The 24,538-nt window shown below is 50.1% G+C and overlaps 11 protein-coding genes across 11 annotated transcripts; 6 read left to right on the top strand and 5 right to left on the bottom strand.

Moving 5' to 3' along the window:
* Window positions 1-257: 257 nt before the first annotated feature.
* On the top strand, window positions 258-1,138 carry T069G_09126 (uncharacterized protein; the record flags this gene model as incomplete). The annotated part of the gene is made up of 2 exons (XM_056176336.1): window positions 258-614; window positions 689-1,138. 2 exons carry the CDS (start codon window positions 258-260, stop codon window positions 1,136-1,138), a joined length of 807 nt encoding a protein of 268 aa, XP_056024814.1.
* A 533-nt stretch (window positions 1,139-1,671) lies between these two features.
* T069G_09125 (uncharacterized protein) lies at window positions 1,672-3,027 on the bottom strand (the record flags this gene model as incomplete). Its single annotated transcript, XM_056176335.1, has 1 exon — window positions 1,672-3,027. The coding sequence occupies one exon, from the start codon at window positions 3,025-3,027 to the stop codon at window positions 1,672-1,674; it is 1,356 nt and encodes a 451-aa protein (XP_056024813.1).
* Window positions 3,028-3,847: 820 nt separating this feature from the next.
* Window positions 3,848-4,345, bottom strand: T069G_09124 (nucleoside 2-deoxyribosyltransferase like domain-containing protein; the record flags this gene model as incomplete). Its single annotated transcript, XM_056176334.1, has 1 exon — window positions 3,848-4,345. One exon carries the CDS (start codon window positions 4,343-4,345, stop codon window positions 3,848-3,850), a length of 498 nt encoding a protein of 165 aa, XP_056024812.1.
* An 863-nt stretch (window positions 4,346-5,208) lies between these two features.
* Window positions 5,209-5,897, top strand: T069G_09123 (uncharacterized protein; the record flags this gene model as incomplete). Its single annotated transcript, XM_056176333.1, has 3 exons — window positions 5,209-5,544; window positions 5,611-5,739; window positions 5,805-5,897. The coding sequence occupies 3 exons, from the start codon at window positions 5,209-5,211 to the stop codon at window positions 5,895-5,897; spliced, it is 558 nt and encodes a 185-aa protein (XP_056024811.1).
* Window positions 5,898-6,099: 202 nt separating this feature from the next.
* Window positions 6,100-7,587, bottom strand: T069G_09122 (uncharacterized protein; the record flags this gene model as incomplete). The annotated part of the gene is made up of 1 exon (XM_056176332.1): window positions 6,100-7,587. The coding sequence occupies one exon, from the start codon at window positions 7,585-7,587 to the stop codon at window positions 6,100-6,102; it is 1,488 nt and encodes a 495-aa protein (XP_056024810.1).
* A 522-nt stretch (window positions 7,588-8,109) lies between these two features.
* Window positions 8,110-8,763, bottom strand: T069G_09121 (uncharacterized protein; the record flags this gene model as incomplete). The annotated part of the gene is made up of 2 exons (XM_056176331.1): window positions 8,110-8,451; window positions 8,548-8,763. The coding sequence occupies 2 exons, from the start codon at window positions 8,761-8,763 to the stop codon at window positions 8,110-8,112; spliced, it is 558 nt and encodes a 185-aa protein (XP_056024809.1).
* A 1,936-nt stretch (window positions 8,764-10,699) lies between these two features.
* T069G_09120 (peptidase family m20/M25/M40 domain-containing protein) lies at window positions 10,700-13,505 on the top strand (the record flags this gene model as incomplete). The annotated part of the gene is made up of 2 exons (XM_056176330.1): window positions 10,700-11,725; window positions 11,808-13,505. 2 exons carry the CDS (start codon window positions 10,700-10,702, stop codon window positions 13,503-13,505), a joined length of 2,724 nt encoding a protein of 907 aa, XP_056024808.1.
* Window positions 13,506-14,042: 537 nt separating this feature from the next.
* Window positions 14,043-15,319, top strand: T069G_09119 (uncharacterized protein; the record flags this gene model as incomplete). The annotated part of the gene is made up of 3 exons (XM_056176329.1): window positions 14,043-14,576; window positions 14,646-15,060; window positions 15,114-15,319. 3 exons carry the CDS (start codon window positions 14,043-14,045, stop codon window positions 15,317-15,319), a joined length of 1,155 nt encoding a protein of 384 aa, XP_056024807.1.
* A 1,482-nt stretch (window positions 15,320-16,801) lies between these two features.
* Window positions 16,802-18,477, top strand: T069G_09118 (major facilitator superfamily domain-containing protein; the record flags this gene model as incomplete). The annotated part of the gene is made up of 4 exons (XM_056176328.1): window positions 16,802-17,067; window positions 17,134-17,416; window positions 17,477-18,074; window positions 18,131-18,477. 4 exons carry the CDS (start codon window positions 16,802-16,804, stop codon window positions 18,475-18,477), a joined length of 1,494 nt encoding a protein of 497 aa, XP_056024806.1.
* An 801-nt stretch (window positions 18,478-19,278) lies between these two features.
* On the top strand, window positions 19,279-20,370 carry T069G_09117 (thioesterase-like superfamily domain-containing protein; the record flags this gene model as incomplete). The annotated part of the gene is made up of 3 exons (XM_056176327.1): window positions 19,279-19,390; window positions 19,463-19,697; window positions 19,752-20,370. 3 exons carry the CDS (start codon window positions 19,279-19,281, stop codon window positions 20,368-20,370), a joined length of 966 nt encoding a protein of 321 aa, XP_056024805.1.
* Window positions 20,371-20,564: 194 nt separating this feature from the next.
* T069G_09116 (o-methyltransferase domain-containing protein) lies at window positions 20,565-22,086 on the bottom strand (the record flags this gene model as incomplete). The annotated part of the gene is made up of 4 exons (XM_056176326.1): window positions 20,565-21,074; window positions 21,136-21,315; window positions 21,371-21,721; window positions 21,811-22,086. The coding sequence occupies 4 exons, from the start codon at window positions 22,084-22,086 to the stop codon at window positions 20,565-20,567; spliced, it is 1,317 nt and encodes a 438-aa protein (XP_056024804.1).
* Between the last annotated feature and the right edge of the window lie 2,452 nt (window positions 22,087-24,538).

The following is a 24,538-nucleotide window of genomic DNA, read 5'->3' as shown; positions in this document are numbered from 1 at the left end:
ATGGTGGGAGACGTCCAGGGCACCTTGGCAGTGAAATCCCCGATTCCCTCCACTAGTTCAGCACCCTTTCAGCGTCTCCACAGGCTGCAACATGCTGTGAGCTGCAAGTATCCCAGCTCCGAGCTAGTGGCTGAAGAATCCACCAGCCACAGTTCAATCCGTCATCTCGAATCTAAAAAAGTACACCATACAAACGCTCATCAACTCGGCTCTCACCAACAATCCAGCAGCCTAGAACCCTCCAAGCGCACCACGCCATGGCAGCTGAACAGAGAAAGCTGCTCGAGCAGCTCATGGGCGCGTCATCGTCGTCGCGCGCCGCCCAGCTCTCGCTCAACGACCCCAAAGTCTGCCGATCGTACATCGTCGGCACGTGTCCGCACGATCTCTTCACAAACACCAAGCAGGATATCGGCCAGTGTCCCAAGGTGCATGCCGAGAGCCTCAAGACGGAGTACGAGGGCCTGTCGGACCGAGAAAAGCACAAATACGGCTTCGAGTACGATTACATGCGCGACCTGCAAAAGTACATTGACGAATGCAATCGCCGAATCGATGCGGCGCAGAGGCGTCTCGAGAAGACTCCGGACGAGATCCGGCAAACCAATGCTTTGGTAAGACATCTTGTTGCCCAATTGGAATCCCCTGGTCAAAAGAACCATAGCTGACATCTTTTCTCTGCAACCAGCTCAAAACCATCTCCGACCTCACAGCGTCCATCAACAGCGGCCTCCTCGAAGTCGAAATCCTCGGCTCCCTAGGCGAAGTCTCTCGCGCCCAGGACGAGCTCTTCCGCGTGCGCCAAGCCGGCCAGCAAAAAGCCGAGCGCGAAAAGGAACTCAAGGCCCTGTCCGACACGTCGGGCCCGTCCGGCCACCAGAAGCTGCAGGTCTGCGACGTCTGCGGCGCCTACCTCAGCAGGCTCGACAACGACCGCCGGTTGGCCGACCACTTTTACGGCAAGATGCATTTGGGGTATGCGCAGATGCGAAAGACGTACGACGCGTTCCCCAAGGAGATGAAGGGCAGGTCACGGCCCGCCATGGATGACGACGGCCCGGGAGGAGGACCCAGGGGGCCGAGAGGGCCCGGGGGGTATCGGAGGGGGGGAGGAAGAGGTTACCGCGGCGGGTGGTAACGTCTGTCAGCTACCGTGGCATCTTAATATCTTTGCATTGCAGCTCGGCGTCAGGGAACGTTATTGGAACTCTTCGGAAGATAATCAGGGTATATTTATTTGTGTTTAGGGGTGTTTTACTTTATTGGACGAGATAAAAAAGACGTATATAGGATTCGGAATACGGAGTGATATACCCCCTTCAAATTCTGGAAGTCGCTCACCATAGTCGCAATCGAAGGGCGTTTTGGACATGATTGTCTCTAAATATATTACGCTTCGAGTAGCAGTAACTAGTAAGCAATGTGACTGATAATAATATCCAAGGGACCCCGTGGTAGTCCTTCTCCTGGTACAGACGCTTTTTTTTTTCTGCAATTCCTTTCCTGTCATATCATCGTATATCCAACTCAATTTCAATATCACAAGACTAGGCCCTACAACGCTTTCTGACAATTTCCTCAATGAGCGTTGACACAAAGCTACCCAAATCAAAACGACCGCCGTTTCCCGCCCATAAAGTTCTCACATTTCTTTGATATCCTGCGTTCATCCTATGACTGAGCTTGATTCAAAGCGTCGAGTTCCTCCATCTCATCGTCCCATTTGCCGCCGCCCAGGACGATAGGCAAAGGTGGGGGAGGGGCTGCCGCCGCCTGTGCCATGGTAGGCTTTGATGCTGCACTGTTGTTCTGTTCCGGTTCTGCCTTGGCCTTGGCGTTGTCTGAAGGCAGTGAAGGGAAGTCGTCTGCAGCAGGGACTTGTTGTTGTTTCGCAGGGCGAGAGTCGCCAACTGGCCCATCATATGAACCACGACCTCGGCCGCGACCTCTACCGTTGCCATTGGCGCCTCTTCCACGGTCTCCTCGCCCCCGACCACCGCCACCGCGATAGCGATCGTCCAAGAAGCGATCGACATCCGGTGCCTCGTCATCTCTGGCGAACCGACTCCCACCAAGTCCGCGAGTCTTGGCTCCTCTAATGCCACCGTTTGCGCCGCGGAAGCCCTGCCTGGCTTCTTCGTCAGCTAAAGCCTGCTTGCCTTCGTCCCAACTATTCTCCTTGATGTTCATGGCCTTAAGTTTCCTCTCTCGGTTCTTTGCCCGCTCGTCCTCCAGCTTGCGCCTCTCCTCCTCGCCACGTTTCCTCCTCTCTGCGTCCTCGGCTCTTCTCTTGCGAGCCTCCTCCATCCCTCGCGCGTAAGCCGCTGCATGCTGCTTCTCATCCTGCTCTGCCATTTCAAACTTGCGTGCTTTTTCAGCCGACAGAAGCTTCATTTTCTCCATCTTTGCAGTGAGTTCATCTTCGGTGAGCTTCTGACGCGGGTTAGAGCCAGATTTGGCACGAATCTCGGCGCTGACAGCGGTGTTTTGCGACGGTGACGAGCGTTGAGGCTTCTCTTTGGGGCCGGTGGCTGCATTGGAAGGAGGGGGAGACTGTTCGGGCGCTTCCTCGGGAGCTTGGATAGGTGCTTCTGTGGCAGCTGGTGCAGGAGCTGGCTTCGGGGCCTGTGTAGGAGCCTGAGCCTTTGCCGGTGCTGGCGATGGCTTTGGAGCAGGCTTGTCGGCGAACCGGGAGGATGAGAGACCTTTGCCTGGCTGAAGCGGCTTCTTGTTTTTCGCCGCAGCGGGAGCGGGTGAGGGTTTTGGAGATGGGGCAGCTTGGCTCTGCCGCGGTGCTGACACTGGCTGCGGAGCAACTTGTTGCGCAGGAGCAGGAGCTTGGGCTTGAGATGGAGCAGCTGGAGCTGGAGCAGGGACTGAAGCCGGTATTGAGGCTGGAATAGGTACGGGTTCGGGTTCAGGCTGATAATGATGGTCCTCCTGTATCAAAACAGCCTCAGACTCGACCGGCTCGAAGTCGTCGTAGAACAGATCGTCGTCTGTGCGGCCACCGAACTGGTCGTCCATGGCGATGATGTTTAGGCGTGATAATTAGCTAAATGGGAGCAATGAATAGATAGGAAAAGATGAAGAAGTAAAACTGCGCCGGTTTATGCAGCGGTTGAAGACGCGACAACAGAGACGAGATCAGGGCAACAACATTGCAAGTACATGAAGGCGAAAGAATGCGACAGAAAGCGCTGAACGCAGCCCCGCCACAGTGTGGGGTGTGGGGCTCAGCTCCCGGCGCATCTGCAGCTCTCTTTTGGCTGCTAAAAACGAGGAACCATGTGGCGCAAGACAAAACAAGAGGCTGGTGCTGGTGGCTTGTTGTCATGGTGAACGAGATGGGAAATATTGAAGCATAATGAGTCGGGTAGAAAGTATATGTTACATATTTACTGAAGTGTGAGTTTACTATTCACTCTATATATCTATTTGATGAAGCAGATGGAATTGTATGAGTGCAGCACGCTCATGATCTGCCTCCTACAAGTACCTACTTCAGGTATGGATAGATGTTGTGGTGACAGAGTGACGGATGCTATCGAAGATTCCCTTCTCTCTTCAGCAGTTCATCACGGCCTTGAATACGCTCCACAGAGTCCCAGTATTGAACATCGAACATGACATGCAAAGTTATTGTTGAGCCGCAAAATTTTGAATATTCGCTGACTTTATACCCTTATTAAAGCACCAAACTCTAGGTTATTTTAGATGTGTAGATATGTTCCATCAATGACTTGGACATGTCGAGTTCAATGAACATGCACTCGATGAAATTGAATAAATGTAGCCGATCCCAAGAATGAACCATGAAATAGAACTTCATATCGAAATCATTGCCTCATCCACCAAGCCGTGCCGCAATCATTGTATTCAGCCTCTCTGTCACAGCATCCTTCAGATCTTGTTCAGAGCTCACAAACTTGGCCCCATATCGCCGGCAAACAGCCTCCACATTGCCTCTCTTAGGGTAATCTGGCATGGCACATGCAATGGCTTTTCCGAATCGAATGCACATGCCCAGCTCCAACATACTGATGGGTGCCAGGCTGACTCCGTGGAAGAAGACAACGACGATGTCCGCCTTGTCTTGCATCTCGAGCTCCCAGTGCACCTGCTCCACCCAGCGGTTGTCGGAGATGTCTTCTCTCCAGGTGGCATCCCAGTCAGGGCGGTAGGGGTTGTATATTGTGATGGAGAGCCCAGATAGCGCATCTGTGAGGGTTTGTCTCCAGTCGGCTTCACCCGTGTCACTGGTGGTCCCGGCGAGAAAGACGCTGGGAAGAGAAGCCAAGTGCGGCGCCGGACGACCAGGCGCCATAACCACAGTCGCGCTCATCAGTCGATTCTTCGGATAAAGGCTAATTGAGCCGCTATCAGGTTTCAAGACAGTAGAAAAATAGGTAGCTAGATGATGGGGAAGTAAAAGATGCGGCTGTGCACATGCTCTTCCGGCTTTTGACTCTTTTGAGAGGCGGGGTGGCCATATCACGCATGGGTACAATCGAAGCTCTTCCATCGGGCTTCGTATGTACATGTATCGTTTCTGCAGCCTCAACATAGTCATATAGAATTTATGGTGTATCACGAATTGATTTCTTGTATAATAAAGAGAGCGCGGTGTTTACGAGTAATTACTAGCCCCAGACACCGTGCGTGTGCTTTGGCTGTTCATATTCAAAATCACCATATCTCCACTACTATGAACACACTCAAGACAAATGGCGAGATTCGTCGTATTTCACCATTTTGTAATACTGTAGGATAGATCATTTTTTTTGCCTTCAGGAAAAGGGCGGGATTAGGTTTTCTGGTAGCTACGGCTGATTTATCACAATAAACGATATCATTCTTGCGCAGCTATTCAGGTGCATTCATACAAAAGTATAATACCGCCAGATGCCGCGCAAAAGATTATACATTTCTGATTAGATATGCCTTCCATACAATACGTATGCTTATTCTGTTCTTCCTCTTCCCTTAATACACATAGCAGCTCCTGTAGTCTTGGCACACTCCAATCCAACAAGGCAAACGCCAGCCGTAAGCGGTCCTTCAGAAGTGATTCACCAGCTGCTCACAACATACATAACTTTTCTCAATAATTCCGATTTCTTTCTAATTCATCCTCCCCTTTTATCCTTCTCTCTTTATTCCCCCAGAAAATATTTCCCACAACTTGCTTCCACTACTAAGCCCATCATGGATAGCGAGAGCCCAGTTCTTAAGAAAGAGGCATCGCCTCTCCAGGACAAATCCGATAATCTCACTAGCACGGATGAAATCAGCAGTCCAGCTTCAGAATCCACTGCTTCAAATCTCCAAGATGAATCCGACGATTCGTCGGTACCTATCTGGGTGCTGAGGGCTTTGGCTGCTGGAAGGACTCCGTTGCCCTGTTCTAGGCCACCGATCAAGACACACGGAATGCATATCGCCGACTCTGGCAGAACAATCCGTGAATCATCATATGACTCCCAAGAAACCGAAGTTGAACAACCCCCCGCGCAAGAACAGAAGCAGACCGCGAAAGGCAAAGTACGTCCCCACACCAGTAACAGTAATACAAAGACAAAGAAATCTAAGGCCCGGCCGAAGAAACAGGACGCACGCGCGTTCGTGACAATAGCACCCATTATTCATCACAGAATTCAGAGAAAGAAGTGGAAGCCAGATGAGATTGAAAGTCTTATTAGAATGAGAGAGGACAAGATGAGCTGGGTGTTGATTGCGGTAAGATGGTCCTATTTCCTCACAAGGGGCCTTGCTATCAGACATCTAACGAGACTCGGGTGTAGAAGGCATTTTCCAACAGAACCACTGCGAGCGTTCGCCAGACTTTTTTCAAGTACAGAGCCCAGTCTCATGGGATGGAATCGGGCGAGAATTGAAGATGGATGGAGGCTATCTTCCTTGGACGGCTATTGGAAATGGTGTCGCTCCATGAGTTTTGTCATCTGTATCTTGAAGCTGCCAAATTGGCTGGACACCAGTTTTACTGGGCATAAACAGTGTTTTGCTGATCGTTGGAATAGTACCGGGAGAAATGATACCACCTCACAATAAAACATATTGCATGTAGGCAGCTTTGCCCTAAACCCAGCCCGCAGCCTTGTCAATCTCAGGAATCTTGAGCAGTGCATCAAATATCCGTATCGTGCCAGTAGCCACGAGGCTCTGAAACCAACAAAGTCCCTCTTGCACCAGACCGTTGTCTTCGCATCGATCAGCCCAAAGCTGGCACAGTCGACGAACTTGCTCTCCTTCTTCAAAACTGTTTGGGGGCGACTTCGGTGCCCAGCCAAAGCCTGCCTTTTCCGTCAGTTCTTGAAGAAGTTCAACACATCTGGGACATGGCCCTGGAAGCTCCATGTCTACAGCCAAATATTTATATGACGAATATCGACAAGAAATAAAAGCTGCTATTGTGATGGAAGCAATTGCGTAGGCGCCAGATCTCGCGTGTGAACACGCAAGGAGCAACGCAGCCTCTAGATATGCGTGAAATGGATCGGTAATCCCAAGCCCATACGCAACGAAGAAGCCATTTTCAGAGTTTCCAGCTGCGATGTCGGTTCTCCAATCGAACAAATCGTGAACTGCAAGTATCACTTGAGGCGCAACAAGGCCGTCTTCGAGAGTATCATTCCCAAGTGTATGGCCATTGTACGCCGTAGCCCCGCCACTTGCTGCCCTCCAAGACATAGCAGACTGCAGAGACACCTCGTCACTGGACCCGACGGCTTGTAATGCAGTACCATCAATAAGAACATTGATTGCTCTGTCACCAAAGTCGAAAGCAGCCCCAACTGACTGAGCGACCAATCGGACTCGAACTTCGGTTTCTGTACCGGTAAAGTTCCAATAGTCATCACATACCGATAAATGGCATATGGTTGCGTATTTCAAAGCATTCTCGTGAGAGAGCCAGGCCGATGCCACCAGAGAGCAGGAAAGAAAGGCACTTTCATAAGTTCCGACCGCCAAGGGGCTGCTATTGGGATAGTATGCGAGGCTCGGCTTCAACCTGCGGAAGTGCTGGCGAAAGCTCGCCTCTTTATCCACGTGTGACACACTGAGCCTCTTACCAAGGTAATGGTCAGATACTAGCTGAGTACACCCCTGAGAAGCCATTGATTTCACTTGTTGGCCAAACCGCTTCATCAGTTCTCGATGAATGATTGAGCATGATCTGGCCCACGTGGCTTTTGAGCGTTGCACAGAGTCTTGAGGCTCTTGTATTACAGCACGGGCGTATGCCACAGCATCTGACCAACTCTGCTTGCGTGTGATTGGGCCGTGTCCTAGGAGAGCTTCGAGGCCAATTCTCATCTGGTTAACGTAGGTTCGGACTGCTGCATCACTGGGATGACAGTAGTGATCCGTCTCAATGAATGTGTGATTACAATTATCTGAGTCGAGCTGATTGAGAAGCTTGTACATCAGGGTTTGTAATTTGTCGTCTACCTGATTAGGTGGCGGCTGGACAAGGCCGTCCCAGTTATGTACGATCGGTGAAGTCTCTTCACATAGGTCCTCGGGATTCTCATTATCATCCGGTATTGAGTCGTATGAAGTCATCTTGTGGTGATTCTCTAGTATCTCTTGCCTCGGAAGTTGCAGTAGATGACCTGAGTGCTTCTCAAGAAATGGTTTCGATGATGAACAACTTTATATAGTTAATATTGTTGTGACGGGCTGGCTTCAAATCCTGTCAAGTAATGAAACTCAGCTGCCAAGGTTCTTAAAATACTTTGTGAAAACATTGCCAGGTAAACTACAACGCCTGATTCGTCCCACGCGTATCTCATGATGCCTGGCTGAGTGTGCATTGACAATCCAGCTCCATGTCTACTAGGGACGAGCGGCTATGTGCATATGGTGGCGGCGAATCCTAAGCATCAAGGCTACATGTAATTAAATGTAGGCTAACGGATAGAATCTTAGCGATTTATTGATAGCAACTGAGCATACTAGAACACTACAGCTCATGACGGTTGCCATCGCTCCCTGCATTAATATCTGGACCGTGCTGGCGCTTACGCGCACAGTTTTCGGATGTTTTCGAGCACGACATCAATGCCATCTCAACCAGCAGGATTTTCATGTATACTCCCAGGCCCCAAAGTCACTCCCAGCTAGTTGGATCCGGATACCATCAACAGCTAGACATCCCAGGCCATTGAATCGCGCGGTTGCCGCCTTGAGCACTGCCTGGTAAGCAATAGGTGCTCCTGGGGAAACGGGGCACGCCCATAAGCCAGCCGTACCATCATTCGACCGCCAGTTGAGAACATGTACGGATTCTCCATTATCAATTGGGACTAGATGCGGGTGAAAGCCGCCGACTTGGGCGCCTGGAGGACGCAATGATGAGTGAGCCGGGGGGTAGCTGATGGAGCCATCCGGAGCGACGTAGATGAACTGGCCACCAGGAGCCGCCGACTATGGACACGTAAAATGGATTGTATTAGTATAATACTCTACTCTGATCTATGCAACGTTGGGATTGCTCAAAGGGCCGCACGTGGCTGGACTTACGGCAAGAAACGACATATCATCATTGACGAGTGTACTATCGCCAGCCGGACACTGAGCAAAAACTTTGAGGTCGCAGCGTGTGCTGGGGCTTTGGGCTCCAATGATGAAGGACCTGTCCCGAGCATTGATGGTTTTGCCGTTGAGAACTGCATATTGAGGCGCATGAAGCGTGAGGGTAAAGTAGCTCTTTGCGGCGACGACGCTGGTGAGGCCCATGAGCTGCGTGAGAAGGCGAAGATGTGCATTTTGTCCGCGTTGCCTTTTTGAATGTGAATTATGATTGACTTGATGATTCTGTGGGGTTTGAAGTTGCAATGCGCTTTTTATGCAGCGCAGATGTTGAGCCTCTCATCTCCTCTATGTGATATCCCCCCTTTTCCGATCTTGAAGAAGCCTCGACCATGTTTCGACTTGCAACAATTCTCACCCACAGTTGCCTCCATGGCATGATTTCTCGACTATTCTTGCTTTAGTTGATTATTCGATGCTGCAACACAAGACATTACTAAAGTTATGGGAAGCTGCTGTGACACACCTGTAGCAGGATATCTTGGTGGCGGAAAGTTGGAAGGGGAAATAGGACGCGAAAGGGAGCATCTTATCCAAAGTCTGGGTTCCATGTCTATAGAGGCCGTTCCTACACGTGCCGCCATGATGCAGGGCTCATTGTTGTATACAATTTTGAAGCCAAAGCAGAGCCAAAATGGTAACCGCATAGGTAGCTAAGCGTTGACTGATTTGTCCCATCACGAGCGTATGCGCTGGCCGAATTTTTCATACATTCCATCCATGGATTATGGTGGTGGTCATGGCTCATTCTCTACACGGCTCATATGCGAGAAAAAGCTCTGTTCATGAGACCAACAACATGCCCGTCGCGGTCATAAGGGAGGCCGTTGATCAGCTCTCAGCTCTCGAAATGGCCCCTTGCTCTCAACTAGTGTTTCGTCTTTCCCGTATCTACCCGGGCAAAAAAGCATCCATGACTACGTGTATACGTGGCCAACAAAGTTAAAAAGAACATTCTAACGATCAAGGTTTCAACTGCGTGCATAAGCCTACAGAGATGCAGAGCCAACACGACGGTAAGCAGAAATAGTGTGCTTAGGAGGCGCTCAGATCAGCCGCGAGCAATGGCCATTAACGGACGGCGACGGACGGTCATGGAGCTCTGTGGCTGTTCATTTATTTTATTGATTATTCTTGTGATTATTTTGATTATTCATTTGGTTTTTATCGAAACATAAATATACTTGCTCACACCTCATTTCTCTCATCTGTTGTTCTGCATCATATAGCAAAAAGCACCACCTTGTCCTATATGTTTTGACAGACGACACTTACCAGATGGCGAAAGTACGGCCGCCTGCAGCATGTCTTAAATGCGACAGCATGGCAGTCAAGGATCAGTTCATGAAGCAGTGTACTGGTAGTCTGTTGCAAAGAATCATTAGTGAGTCGAATTGAAACTTGCACGACATTCCAATCTTCAATCATATCATACACAAAACATCCACCCAATCCCATGATGCACACAGTGTTGCATCCAGCAGAAGCAGCAAGCGGTGCGATCTGGAGCAGGCACTGTGCAGATGTACTGTCAGCAGGGTAGCACTGCGACGGAAAGACCGAAGACAAAAGACAGAGCCTCAATCACGAAGAAGAGGAAGTGATCTCGTCATTCATGATACAGCCGAGAGGAAATGGGACGATCTGGATTCCAGCTGCTCAGGGAGGGCTGCACTGCGTTACCCCTGACAAGGTCTGGGTTACAGGGAGCTTCAGTTGACTCCCACATGTTCCTCCCTCGCTGTAAGGTCGCTGGGATGGCGCCGATACCGCGCTAAGCACGTCATCGTCAGAGTCATGCCCTCACCTCAGCAACAATAGAGGCAAAGTCTTTTTTCCCCATTCAACATCCAGCAACTGCCAATTCGCGATCCGCGCGCTTCTTCTAATATCTCACCTCAGAACGCGTGTGACTCGGCCTCGCTGCAAAATCCAATTCCCTCCTATTCCCATCCTTCAGTCGCTCTTCATGTTATGATTCGCTGCAGCCGCTCGCGTGCCCCGCCATCCTCAAATTCCAGTCAAACCTTCAAGACTGCCAGTTGCTTCGCGAGGAAATTCTAATCATTAAACTCCAGCCACGATGCCTTCCCTCATGGCCGATCCGGCCGCCATGGCAGTTCTGCCGACGCTTGAAGCCTCCGAATGCCCGGAATCACCGCCAGAGCTGCTTCACAGCCTCAAGCACAACAGCAGCGTGCTTGCTCTCGCCGTCAGCCCCGAACACGACTCAATCTATGCTGGAACGCAAGATGGCGAGATTGTCGTCTGGTCGTTGTCTACCTTTCACCAGGTCCAGCAAATCCAGGCGCATAAGCGGAGTGTCATGTCGCTGTCTCTCTCACCCGACGGCAACTACTTGTTCTCGAGTGCTTGCGATCCCATCATCAATGTGTGGTGCCCCAAATCCCTCCGTCGCCTCTACGAAATCTACGGCAACCACGATGTTGGTGACATTTTCTCGACGGCATACAGCCCACAACACGACACACTATACATTGGTGCGCAGAACATGACGATCCAATGGGTCAGTCTGAGCGATCCGACAACAAAGTCGACTCCTGACTCCCAGCGACATCCCGATCGAAGAAGCCATCGGTTCTTTGACTCCAAGGCCATTGGCGGAACAAGCACCCCGAGACGGAGCGAGGATAAATGGGGCCTGATTCCCCAAGCCAAATGTACCCTAGAAATCGACAGCGGTGCGGTTCGCAAGTTCGCGCACTACGGATACGTATACTGCATGCTCATTGCAAAGGGACCTACTGTGGAGGCTGGCCCCGAGGAAGAGGTGCTGATCTCGGGTGGTGGAGATGGCACAATCAAGCTTTGGTGCCTTGGTGAACCCGGCAGAAGCGACGTGGACGATCCCCAGCGCAGCGGTATTCGAGAGATTATGTCCCTTGGTTCTGATGATGGCGAGTCGGTGCTGTCTCTGGCACTGGATGGCTCCTTTTTATATGCTGGCAAGCTTGACGGCATCGTAGAGCTCTGGGATCTGGACACTGCGCAGAGACTGAGGGTGATAAAGGCGCAGAACCACGACATCATGTCACTGCAGATGGGCTGGGGATACCTTTGGACTACTTCTGCGGACGGTTGGGCCAATGTGAGTTCCTTTCTTGTTACATCAAACCCCTCCATTTGGATCTCCCCTTCTCCAAAACATCCACTGACAACATGCTCTACAGAAATTCAGCACAGCGCATTATGGAAATTACCAGCATGTCTCAAGGAATGTTACCGAAAAATACAAGTGTCTCCATCAGTGGAAAGCGCACAACGGCAAAGAAAAAAGCAAAATCTTAGCATCTGCTTGCTCAACCTACAAGAACGAACGCTATTACATCACGGGAGCCAACGACAATGATATCTGTGTATGGAATATCAAGGATGAAGCGGATGCCCAGTCAAGTTCCAAGAGCCAAGCCGAAGACGACGTCCTTCTCTCCGCCCTGACGGAGTTTGTCTCGTACAAGACCGTCTCGTCCCGGCCCGAATTTGCAGAAGACTGTCGCAAAGGCGCCACATATCTCGGCGCACTATTTAAGCGCATGGGCGGATATGTTGAAATGCTCAGCACGGGAGAGTCGCACAATCCTGTCGTATTAGCAAAGTTTTCCGGGAAGAAGGAGGCTGTCGACAAACGGAAGCGAATTCTGTTTTATGGGCATTATGATGTGGTGTCAGCTGATAACGACAAGAGTAAATGGGCAACTGATCCCTTTACCGTCCACGGAACTAATGGATTTCTCTATGGACGCGGTATCAGCGACAACAAAGGCCCTATTCTCGCCGCACTGTTCGCCGTAACGGATCTGATGCAGGCGCAGAAGCTGGAAAACGACGTCATCTTCTTGATTGAAGGAGAAGAGGAATGCGGGTCGAGGGGATTCGAAAAAGTCATCCAGATGAACAAGGAGCGTGTTGGACCCGTGGACTACATCCTGCTGGCCAACAGTTACTGGCTAGATGACGAGGTTCCATGTCTGACGTATGGACTGCGCGGCGTCCTTCACGCTACCGTCTGCGTTGATTCATCGCGCCCCGATTCACACTCTGGTGTCGATGGTTCCCATATGAATGACGAGCCCCTTTCAGACCTCACAACAGTCCTGTCAAGACTAAAGGGCCGCGGCAATCGAGTCTTGATCCCGGGCTTTTATGACGGTATTCCACCAGTGACAAAGGAGGAAGAGGCTCGCTACGATGACATTGCTTCCATCCTGCTGCGCCGCAGCACAGAGGCTGTCTCAGAGGCAGATATCAAGAGATCACTCTTGGCGAGATGGCGGGAACCAAACTTGACAATTCATCGGTACAACGTCTCCGGGCCGGATGGCAGTCTAGTCAGCAGCCATGCCAATGCGCATATCAGCATGCGACTGGTGCCAGGGCAAGAAGTGGATGTAGTGGCGACGGCTCTTACAAGCTTCCTACAACGAGAATTTGCAGGTCTCGAGTCAGAGAATCGAATGAAGATTTGCATTGACAACAAAGCCGAGCCGTGGCTAGGTGACCCGACCAACGATATTTTCCGCACCTTGTGTGATGCGATCGTGGAGGCTTGGCCTGAACGCTTTGAGCCACGCCAAGGAGTCGCCCAAAAGCCGAGTCAAGGCGAAAACGGTGACAGCAAGGCACCTCACCAGGAGTCGCCCGATCCCTCTACGTGCACCTCCATGTGCAAGCCAAAGAAGCCGCTGTACATTCGTGAAGGTGGTTCCATCCCAGCCATCCGCTTCCTCGAAAAGGAATTCGGAGCGCCGGCAGCCCACTTGCCTTGCGGACGTGCCAGCGACTCGGCACATTTGGATAATGAGCGAATGAGTCTTATCAACCTAGTCAAGGCGAGGGAGATTTTCGGAAAGGTGTTTGTTCGGCTCTAAGGTCACGCTATTCCTGTTGATATCCTTTGCTGGACGACATGAGACGATGTTTACGACTGTTGGAGAAGGCTGTTGTTTAAAAAGCAGGATTTGGTCCTCATTATCATTACCATTAGCATTAACATGCGCGGAGCATAGCAGTCTTTGATAGATACCCCCCAAAAATAGAGAATTTTGAATATTGCTAAGAATGAATCCCCTGTTTATACCACATGAGACGCTAGCCGTCCGGAAGCTTCCGCGATGGATCGCTATTTGACCGGACACTAGAAGCCGTTCCGCCAGCCTCCACTTCACATGCCAGAATATTCCGGTTCCTAGATCAGACGGCTGATGACGTCGCCGGTGTGGGGAAGCATGGCCGTTACGGAGCTCAATGTTCTTATAAGGCCTATCAATCACCTTGATTTCGGTTATAGATGATTGATACTTCAGCAAAGTCGTTTTAGTTTGGGGATACTTTACTTCCCACTCCTTTTCATATTTCGATTGCGTATTTGCCCCGGACACCATATATTTACAACTCTCAACACCACCATGGCGGGCTTCAAGAAACTACTCCAGACTCTAACCGGGAAAAAGAGCGACGATGCCACTCAACCCGAAGAACAACCCCAACCTCCTCAGCCCAAACCTTGGTCCGGCATCGACAACACCCAACCAGCAGGCGAGAACCCCATCCACGGCTTCTCCACCGAATATCTCGGCGAGCAGAAGTCCAGCAACACGGCCGTCCGCCGGGACCTCGGCTTCGCGGGCCACATCGGCGGCCAGTGGTTCGGCGTGTACGGCGACACGCTGTGGTGTAGCCCCGGGGTGACGGACCCGGATTTGGACCCGGATCCGGAAGGGTTCCACGGCATGGTGCGGAACTCGGTGGCAGTGTTGACGGATGATCCGCTGGTGGTTAGGTTTGTGCATCTGAATGATGACGAGCCGGTGGCGCATCCGTTGCAGTTTACGCCGTTTGAGGAGCGGTGGGGGGAGACGAATTTGTTTGGGTTTGGGGGGACGAGTCTTGTGGAGGTTGATGGCTATGGGGAAGGCGTTGGAGCAGTCTATTATTTGATTGTGAGTTACGAAGAGCGGATGGGTTTGATGTGATCAGTTTGGTATCTACTGACACAAGTATACCCCAAGAACGAGCATGAAAACTATCGTCATGCTGGCATCGCCCGTGTAGAAGTTATAGACGGCGTTCCCACTACCACCAAGCGCCTTGGAGAACACGGCTGGTGGTGGGATTGCTCCACGACGGCCAAGTACGGCGACATTGCTACCTACAGAGACGTCAACAGCGAGTACATCTATGCATGGGGCCATCCACCCAAGACCATAACAGAGTGGCCGGCGACGGAGTATATATACCAGACTCGGGTCAAGGCGACAGAAGTATTTGACCTAGAGAAGTATGAGTACTGGTGGGGGAGAGAAAGGGGATGGCGGAGCGAGATGTTGAACGAGCATAATCCCGAGACGGCGGTGATGTGGGGAGCTGGACAGGGGCAGGTTGTGTATAGCGAGTGGTTCAAGTGTTATATCTATGTCCATTTGAGTAAGTGGTATACAGATATGCTTGTGAGGGGACTGAGCTGACGCTTTATCTAGATGGCCCAAAGGTGGCATTGCGAACGGCGGCGAAATTGGAAGGGCCGTGGAGCGAAGACCGAGAAGTGTTTGAAGCAGAGCCTATTGATGGCGGGTTTGTGTATGCCGGGGTTGCGTATCCGTTTTTGGATGAGACGGGCAAGACGCTGACGATTGCGTATACGAACAATAACCATATTCAGGTGATTCGGGTGACGTTTGAGTGAGCGCGGTCTTGGGTTATGGGTAGATTGGGGATCAAACGTCTAAGACTTTGTTTTGCTTATCCGTTCATGATAGATACCAGGTAGATCAGTACTTTGAAGCCCAGATTTCAAGGAATAGATGGTATCTTCAATCAAACTAATGGTGTCAGATGGTGTGCAGACAATTGGTTTTCGTCGTCTCCGTTCATCATTTAGCCAGAAACGGTTGAATGTCTTAGAACTATTTGCATCAACAGACCAATCCCCCCCAAAGAAGACCAATTGTCTTCAGAATTGTCGTGCTTTCCAGTCTCATCTTGTATAGTGCTTCAGATTCAATTATGGTTCGTTTCTTTCAACGGTCCATGAGCAGGTTAGAGTAGATAATCTCTTCTGGCTTATCTGATCTGCTTATGATCGGGGATGGTTCACGGCTTCGGGGGGCGTTTACCCACCTTTCCGGCTGGGCGTTCCGGCTGGGCGTTGATTATGCTCCGCAATATCCGCATTAGCCGCAAAAGCTTCACTTTTGCAATGGCCAAAAAGAAGGGTTATGAAGTGATTATAAAAAGGAAATACTCATCCAACCTTAAAATAATAGCGTAAACTTCCGGCTCTTTGTTTAACTTTTTGTTCTTCTCTCTAGGAGAATTACAGTGACCATCAACACAGAGAGCCCTATACCGTAGCTGAGATCTCGATATTTCGCTACTATCGTCATGAGAAAGCGATCTAAAAGTGTTACATCTAAGGGGGGAATATCTCGATCACGCTGTTGATTCAGCTACTATTCCATTGCATCTCATTGAGACTGATCATTATACTTTGTTGTCTCTGCCAACACAGGAAAACCAAGTCACATAGATTTGTCAGTTGCCTCACTACATCAGTCTTATAATACGCCGCGACAGGCGAGCAGTTAACAATCAAATTCAAATGTCTGCTGGAGATTTTCCAACTATAATTCTATTTAGATCGCAATAAAGCAACAATTGACCACTGAACACGTTAATTTGTCTTGTAACATCTTGTAAACTCAACATCCTTATTGCGAATAGCCAGCGGCTACTGCGGATATCTCGGAACCAAAACTGCCGTGCCCTACAAAACGTATGACGCTATAAAGGTCCTCAGTCACGGCTTTTGCCCCTGCGTCGGAAATCCATTCCGGCCGGTTGGGTAGTCCCGCAAAGAGACGCGGATGGAAAAAATATGAAGAGTTATCAATCTCTCTACCACAACTTGTGGAAAAGATTCTTTTGTTTCATTCACCCTGGATAACTTCTAGATTCATGTTTCATCTGACACACACCCTTTCTTAGTGTATGAAAATCTTCGATTGATTGTAGCTAGCTCTTCTTAGATGCTGCTTGCCACACCTCTCGCTTTACTTCTAAAACTCTCTTTTAATCTTCTAGGCTACACAGTACATTGAAACTCTGAGCTGGTTGCCTCTTATTTCTTATCCAAGACGCGTCTTTTATCCAACAACACAGATCACTCATGACCACCTTGTTGCATGAAGAAAGCACTTCGCCAGCAGAAGATGAAGCAACCCCAACCCCGATTCTGGTCAAGTGGGATGAAAATGAGCCGGCCAATCCATTCAACTGGTCCACGCCGTACAGGGCTTTCATCACCCTGCAATTGGGATTAATTGCCATGGCAGCCAGTGTGGGATCAAGCATAATGGCTCCCACTGAACCGACGCTTCAGAAGGTCTTTCACATCGGCCACGAGGTTTCGGTCCTCTGCATATCGCTTTACATGTTAGTCAATGCCCCTCACCAAATCCGTTCAGAGAAACTGTATGAGTTAACCGCGATACTGATTAGCCTGGGATTCGCGTTTGGGCCGCTTTGCTGGGCGCCAATCTCGGAGCTATGGGGTCGGCGAGTTTCTTTAATTTTCCCAATGATGGCAGTCGGATTATTCTCGATAGGCGCGGCAACAAGTCAAAACATCCAGTCGGTTCTGATAACACGGTATTTCGCTGGGCTGTTTGCTTCGTCGCCGGTGAGCAACGTGGGAGCAATTATGGGCGACATCTGGCCCCCGAAAGTTCGCGGCACTGCAGTGGTGTTTTACGCCCTTGCTGTTGTCGGCGGTCCTACTCTGGTATGATTCATCCCTGTAATGTGTCGCTGATCAAACTCGCCTTAACATTGAAGCTTCCAGGGTCCTGTTATCGGCGCATCCTTGACGGTAAATCCTCACCTTGGCTGGCGTTGGACCCAGTACATCCAGGCCATCTGGACATTTACGGTCACCACTATAATTTTAATCTTCTTGCCAGAGACTTATGCCCCTGTACTGTTAAAGAGAAAAGCAGAGCGCCTGCGTAAGGAGACTGGAAACCAGGCATACTATCACCCTCACGAAATGACCAAGCTTTCGCCCAAAATCATCGTTACCAAGCATCTCTCTCGCCCTCTTCGCATGTTATTTACGGAGCCCATGGTAACGTGTATAGCGTTATACGCATCTTTTGTCTACGGCCTGCTGTACATGACCTTGGAGGTGTTTCCCATTATCTTTGCACAACACCGGGGATGGGGTCTGGTAACAAGCTCGTTGCCATTCCTGGCACTTTTGACCGGTGTGGGCTGTGCCATGCTCGTCAACCTGGCGAATCAACCACGATACGCACGACTCGTCGACGCTGCGGGAGGGAAGCCCGTGCCAGAGGCCCGTTGCGCTCCAATGGCGGTCGGTGGCATCGTCTTTGCCATTGGCTTGTTCTGGTTTGGATGGACGGCCAATCCAAAGATACACTGTGAGTTTGTGACGCTGCTAGACTCCATCATCCGATTATGTTAACATGAGTGTCAGGGGTTGTGCCCGTATTGGCAGCTGTATTTATCGGAGCCGGCTTCAACATCATCTTCCAACAATGCATCAACTTCCTCGTCGACACGTACCGCCTATACGCCGCAAGTGCGACATCCGCCAACACACTCCTAAGAAGCGCATTGGCTGCTTCATTTCCCCTGGCAGCCACGCCAATGTTTAATAACTTGGGAGTCGGGCCCGCAATGTCTTTGTTGGGAGGAGTTGCGGTCATTGCCATTCCGGTGCCATTTTTGTTTATGAAGTATGGCGTTACTTTGAGAAAGATGTCCAAGTTTGCGCCAGTAGACGATGAGAGACCACAAGCAAACAAAGAGACTAGAGCATAAAAGTGCAGACCAGCGAGTTAGCATGACGCGCATGTATGTATCAAACTAATACATTTAGAAGATAATAAATCACTTCGAAAGTGAACATATAATTATAATTTTGGCATGCACCCTTGTTCAGTGGATATTTGGAACTCCGTTGGCAGGGAATTACGGGATAAAGAGCAAAGGGTGTAATAGACAGCAATTAAAGCAAGACAGTTTATGGTCGACGATTATCTTCAAAAACAACTAGAACTGAATTATTATAGTATAATTGCGTTTGAGATGTGTACCTCAACCTTATTGAGTGTTAATGTGCTGGATGCATTCCCGGGTATCAATTATGTCGGCCTTTCTTTTACCCCAATTTCACCAGGATTTCCCCGCAAAATCAAAGCGTTAGCACATGTAATATTCAATCTACAAGCAGAATCCACTACAGCCGTTCGTTTCCCCTTCTGGAAACAAACTCCTAAGCCGCTAAAGAAGCCACTCAGCATTCAATCTACATCGAAACAGGCATATTCCAGTTTCAGCTGGTTAGTAAACAAGCCGATACTATCGCCAACGCTGGGGGTGGGGTTGCCTCGGTTCGGGAACGGACCGGCGATATGCACGGGGTGCGAGGGCATTCAAAAGCTGGAAACTCGTGATTAATTTTGTCTTTGTCGGTGTCGGTAAGGCTGTGACGGTTACACCGAAACACAACGGGACAATCAGTGATGAAAATCGGAAGTGATTCTGCCGTCGGGTATTAATTGACAACTTACATTCATCCATAACTTGAGGGTTGAGTCGATCATAAAACGAACCGGCGACATGACTGCCGAGGCAAAGATTCCCGCCTCTCTGGAGGAAGAAACCGCCATCCGAAGGCTTGACGAAAGGACATTTGCAGCCAATCTCTCGCCCAGCTTCTGCATAGGCGCCGGTAAGTACATGATGATACAATGCCCTCATATTCGTTACCATCACATGAAAGCTAACACGTCCATCACCTCAGTCCCCAATGGCGGCTACGTTGCCTCCGTCTTCCTGCGTGTAGCAAAAGAATATCTCGCACACAAGAACCTCACAGACACAATCACCGCCCACTGGGAGTTTCTCAACCGCACCATCTCCGGCCCAGCCGTTCTCGTCGTCGAGGAAGTAAAGCCAGGCCGCTCCATCTCCGTGCTGCACATTACGCTCTACCAAGGCAATCCACTATCCCAAGCGCCATGGATATCGACGGGCTCGCAATCCGGAACGCCAAAGTCGGAGAGAGTCGTCGCCGCGTATTTGACAAACAGGAGCATCGCCGCGGAAAACGGCATCAGCCTGCCCACGGGATGGTCGCTGCAGCCTCGGTTGTCGCCGCCGGCTGACTTTGACAAGATGCTCGCCAACAAGGATCCGGAATGGGGAGCCCTGGATCTTGTGATTCAGCGGAGAGTTACGGCCGTACAGCAGCTTCGCTTCTTTTACAACCGCGCAGCTTTTGCGAAATCAGGAACTGACTCTTCTTTTGACCTGTGGATGTGTACCAGCAACGGCGAGCCATTGAAGGCTACATCCCTCGGCTTCGTCGTCGACTGCACGGCGGCTTTCATCCCCGAGCTACACCGTCCTCGATCCAAGGACGATCCTCCCGTTGCGGGAGGCGAATTCACGCGCAAGACTGCGTTGTGGTATCCTACATTGGCTATGAACCTAGAGGTGAAAAAGGCGTTGCCGGCGGAGGGCGAGCGGTGGCTGTTTGTGCGAACATCGGCGAAGCAGATTTACAACGGTCGGTTTGACGTCGAGGTTATTGTCTTTGATAGAGCGGGTGATTTGGTTGCTTTGAGTCATCATGTGGCCATGTTGGTCAACTCTGAAAAGAACACAGCCAAAAGGGCTCCGTTGGCGGGAATTACATACAAGATGTGAAGAGCGCGGGTATATTAAGTTGGTAATTCTTTATTGTTCAATGGCCCTTTTTGTACAGAAGACTACATTTTATCCTAGAAACGGAATTTAATACAGAACACGACATAGAATATCTATTCAAACAATCGCACAAGCATCATCCACATGCTGGCTGACTATGCTACGTGTAGAATTATCAGCTCCACAACACGAACCTAGGGCTCCCATGTACTCTCTATAAACCACAGCTTGCCACTCGACTTCCAGGCGCCCTGCCATCGAAACCGCTTATCCGCCTGCTCAAACAGGCTCCTCCAGTCATCCACCTCCCGCTCCCGGGAATTACAAACAGCCTTCATCAGCACATCCATCGTCCGAATACTCTTCTCCTCTAGCTGTGAGAGTAAGCCCGGAGCTGGCAAAACAATATCGTTAATGATGACGCGAGCTCCTGGCCGTAGAGCAGGAACCAGCGCGCGAAGGATATCAATGGCGTACTTGTCCGAGAACGCATGAAAGATGTGTCGAAACAAGTATGCATCTGCGCTTTCTGTCTGAGGCTGGAAAAAGTCGTGCGTGGTCAGGGATACCCGGTCGGTGAGATTCTTGGGTATCTTGTCTATGGCTTCAGGTGTACGCATGCCGGCCAAATCTTGCACAATGAACCGCAGCTGGGGAAATTGTTCCGCCACGGCAAATGACACAACTCCTTCGCTCCCACCCATCTAGTTTCGTGGGTAAGCAAGTGGGTTTCTGGAGAAGTAGAAAGAGACAACTAATACTTACATCGACAACAGTTGAGGAACCAAGCCTCGCCCACGGATACCCTGAAACGGTATACGATATGTCGTATCCTTCTCGACTACCATGAGACTGCAGCATTGTAGCATACCGCCTCGCTAGTGCCTCGTCCGCCTGTAAGTGGTCGAAAAAGCTGTCATTATGGTTAAACGTAATGTTGACTCCCTGTAGTACCATTGGATTAGCATGTGTTCACTTTGCTCGCTGTCTTTCTACGTACCGTCTCGTTGGCCTCTTGGGATCCGGGCCACTTCTTCATAGCTGTAACTGTGTTGGCCACAGGACCCATCATATCCATTGTGAAAAAGGCTGCCCAGTTGGCTAATGCTGTATCATCCAAGAGAAGCAAAGATGTCCGGTTATGAGCAACCGATCCAATCTTTGGCTCGTGAAACATGTTATTGGTGATAGCAAGGCGCAGCAGACGCCGCAGATCTGACGGTATGATGGTAGCGCCACTTATACGGTGTACTTCAACCGCGAGTTCTTCATACGTGATTGACCCTGTCAATGGCACGGCCTCTGCGATCTTGAACTCGCATATCGCATGCAAAGGAATGTAGCTGACGGCCTAAAAGAAACAGTTAATAAAGCTTCCCAATCCATGTCCAGAAGTTTCTGGCATATTCATGAGTCAAAGTACTGGGAATCGCAACTTACGTCCCAGGCCATGGTCTTTAGCCATTCGCGAGGACCCAAGACAAGATCATGAAGCTCTTTGGTCAGCGCTATAATCTCTTGCCTAACCTTGATGGCTTCATCATCTACTTCGTTGAGAGGGAAATCTGAAAGGCCATCTGCTTGGAAAGAAGGAGCTCCAAGGCCTTTTGCTCGCAATTTATTGGCCAAGATTCGCGTCTTCTCATCAATTGCTTTCGACAATATCGTCAACCGGTCAACGGATGATTCAGCAGTTGCCTTTGCTAGCGACCCCATGTTTCATAGACTTGATTCTGAATTCACGAGTGTTCAGGTTAAGCACGAGCAGAAGGGGAATCGAAGTTCTCTTGGAGCAGAGAGTCACAACGAATGGGAAACGGATGAAAGGAGAGAGCCAAAGTTTCTTCCGTTATTAAAGGTTATTGAATATTTATAAGATGGAAAGTCTTCAATGGAGCTGTCGGGGCAAGGGCCGGCTTCCTCCTCCACCTCATTTTCTTAGACTCGCTATTGTCTGCATCGGGCGACCAACACCGTTTCCAATATTGCTTACAATGAGCACATCTTCGCGATGACCCGCGGAACCGCACGTCTGTATCACACTGCATGCTCCACTGTTCCTTGTCATGGAGAGATGAATTATTGGCCAGATGAGTTTGTTGTTGGTCGCGTTCAAATAACTAGCGGGAAGGGAAGTATGGCTGCTCCACAGATCTTAACACCGATGTCTTGGGATCTGAGGGCGGCTTTCTTTTTCCCTTGGCCTTTGAAGGAAGGGTGAGATGCATCATATAGTAGAATCTGACAGCATTACGTTGCAGTATCTTGTCGTAAGTGCTAGTGTTGTATCTTGTCCAGGAGTGCTTTTGATAGCCTCGCCTTGTTCGAGAGTCCATCCGCGGAAGCTAGCTGTTTGTGCCGTGATGTGGGTAGAGACACCCTGCATCGAATTGCCGCCCGTCGCACTCGGTTATCAGACTGCGCGAATGCACAGCAACAAACGCCGCGGGATTGACATACGAGACACGGGCAAACGGACAAAAGCGACACTATTTTTACTCTCCACCTTATGGCACTTTTGTTTGACTTCTTCAAATCGAACAGCCCAACGCATTTATAGCCTTGGACGCGGGCGTACCGGATCGAGCAGCGAGACCGAGATCAAGAAAAAGCACAAACGCAAGCCGTCACGATATGGAACCCTCCTGGTAGACGTACACGTGTACATTGGTACCGCAACGGCAGAGACAGTTCCTGATATAGGCCAGGCGGTTGCTATACTTCTCCTGCAAGGCTTTTCGTTGTAATATTCCGTTACGCAGCAGTGCTGAGAACAATGATAAGTAATCATTCTAGTTCAATTGGCCGAGAGAATGACCATAGCAATAAAGTTCATAAACATGTCAACACTTGACTCAATTCTCTTTCTCCCCTGCTCCATACATACCAATGAAACAAGTATTTTGGACGACCAAGGGAAGGGCCGTCGTCTGATCCCAGCTGTTGCAGAAGGTGGCGATTGAGATGGAGACCATACATGTATCCACAGCAGATTCGCGATTTGGTTGAAGAGTGGCCAATAGACGATAAAGCTGATTCACTTGGAAAGCCTTTCCCAGCAAAGCAGCTCTCGGAAACCAACAAAGACATTAACCAGTTGTTCTAGGATGACAAGCATAGCCTAATAGGCGATTGACACTGATAGACCGCACGAGGCTGTGTTTCCCCACTCGCAGGCAGTCGTACCAGTAGATCAAGTATTGAGGAAACAAGAGAGCTCGTATATGATACTTGCCTGTTACCGTCTGTTTAGTGAAGGGTGATACAAATTGTTATGCCAGAGGAGCGGTGAGGCGAAATGCGAACCTGAGGCGTGACAGTGGCGTTTGTGTCTCGGTGATCTTTCTCAGCCTCTCACTGGACGGAAACCTCGCCATCAAGCCAGGATGAAACATTCTGTTAGTCCAAAGGGATGTAGAGGCGCCGGAACAGCAGAGGAATACCGAAACGACATTCTGACTAGCAGGGACCTGATGCGATGAGACGTGGACGAGCAGCTTGGCGGCGCTTGCAATGAGACGAGGCGAATCAAGGCTATTTGCTGTTGTTGGTTGAGTCGAGCTGAGTGAAGCGGATTATGTACGTTGATAGTAATTGTGACCAAGCGGCTACGAGCATTGTTGGGGATAAATCCAACCCGCTGTATTTCTTCACTTTCGTTTTCTTGACGATTCGGTATGGTTGCCTAATTTCTTCCAGAGCTGGTGTTGCATCTTGTTGCCTTGATGCGGTGATGTTGAAATTGAGTTGATGCCTCAGGGTAAGCACGATGATAGATGTCTGGGTACATGTATGGAGGTTCATGTAGGCAGATCAATCGCTAATGGACCAAGTTACAGTGGAGGCATACAGGGGACCTTGGCGCTAGAGCGCTCCATTGTAGGGCGCTAGAGAGCTGTCCACGTCGAAGGATAGCGCCACAGCCCTCCTCCAGATTTCTTGGCATCAAACATCCACCATCAAATCATCCATTCCAAACTGCGTCATCCGCCCTGTTCGGTCCCTTTGCTCGTCTCGTGGCAGAATCTGCCTTGTTTCTGATCTGTCTCTGTTTCAGGGCACTCTCGCCTCATTTCATCTCAGCTCTCTACAAACGCTGTTGATTGTTACTCTACACCACTAATCCGCTGCTATACGCAACTCACCACGATGCGGGTCGCGGGGGACC

Source organism: Trichoderma breve, chromosome 6, assembly GCF_028502605.1.
Source record: "Trichoderma breve strain T069 chromosome 6, whole genome shotgun sequence".
Classification (NCBI taxonomy): Eukaryota; Fungi; Ascomycota; class Sordariomycetes; order Hypocreales; family Hypocreaceae; genus Trichoderma; species Trichoderma breve.
This window is presented reverse-complemented; position numbering and strand designations above follow the sequence as displayed.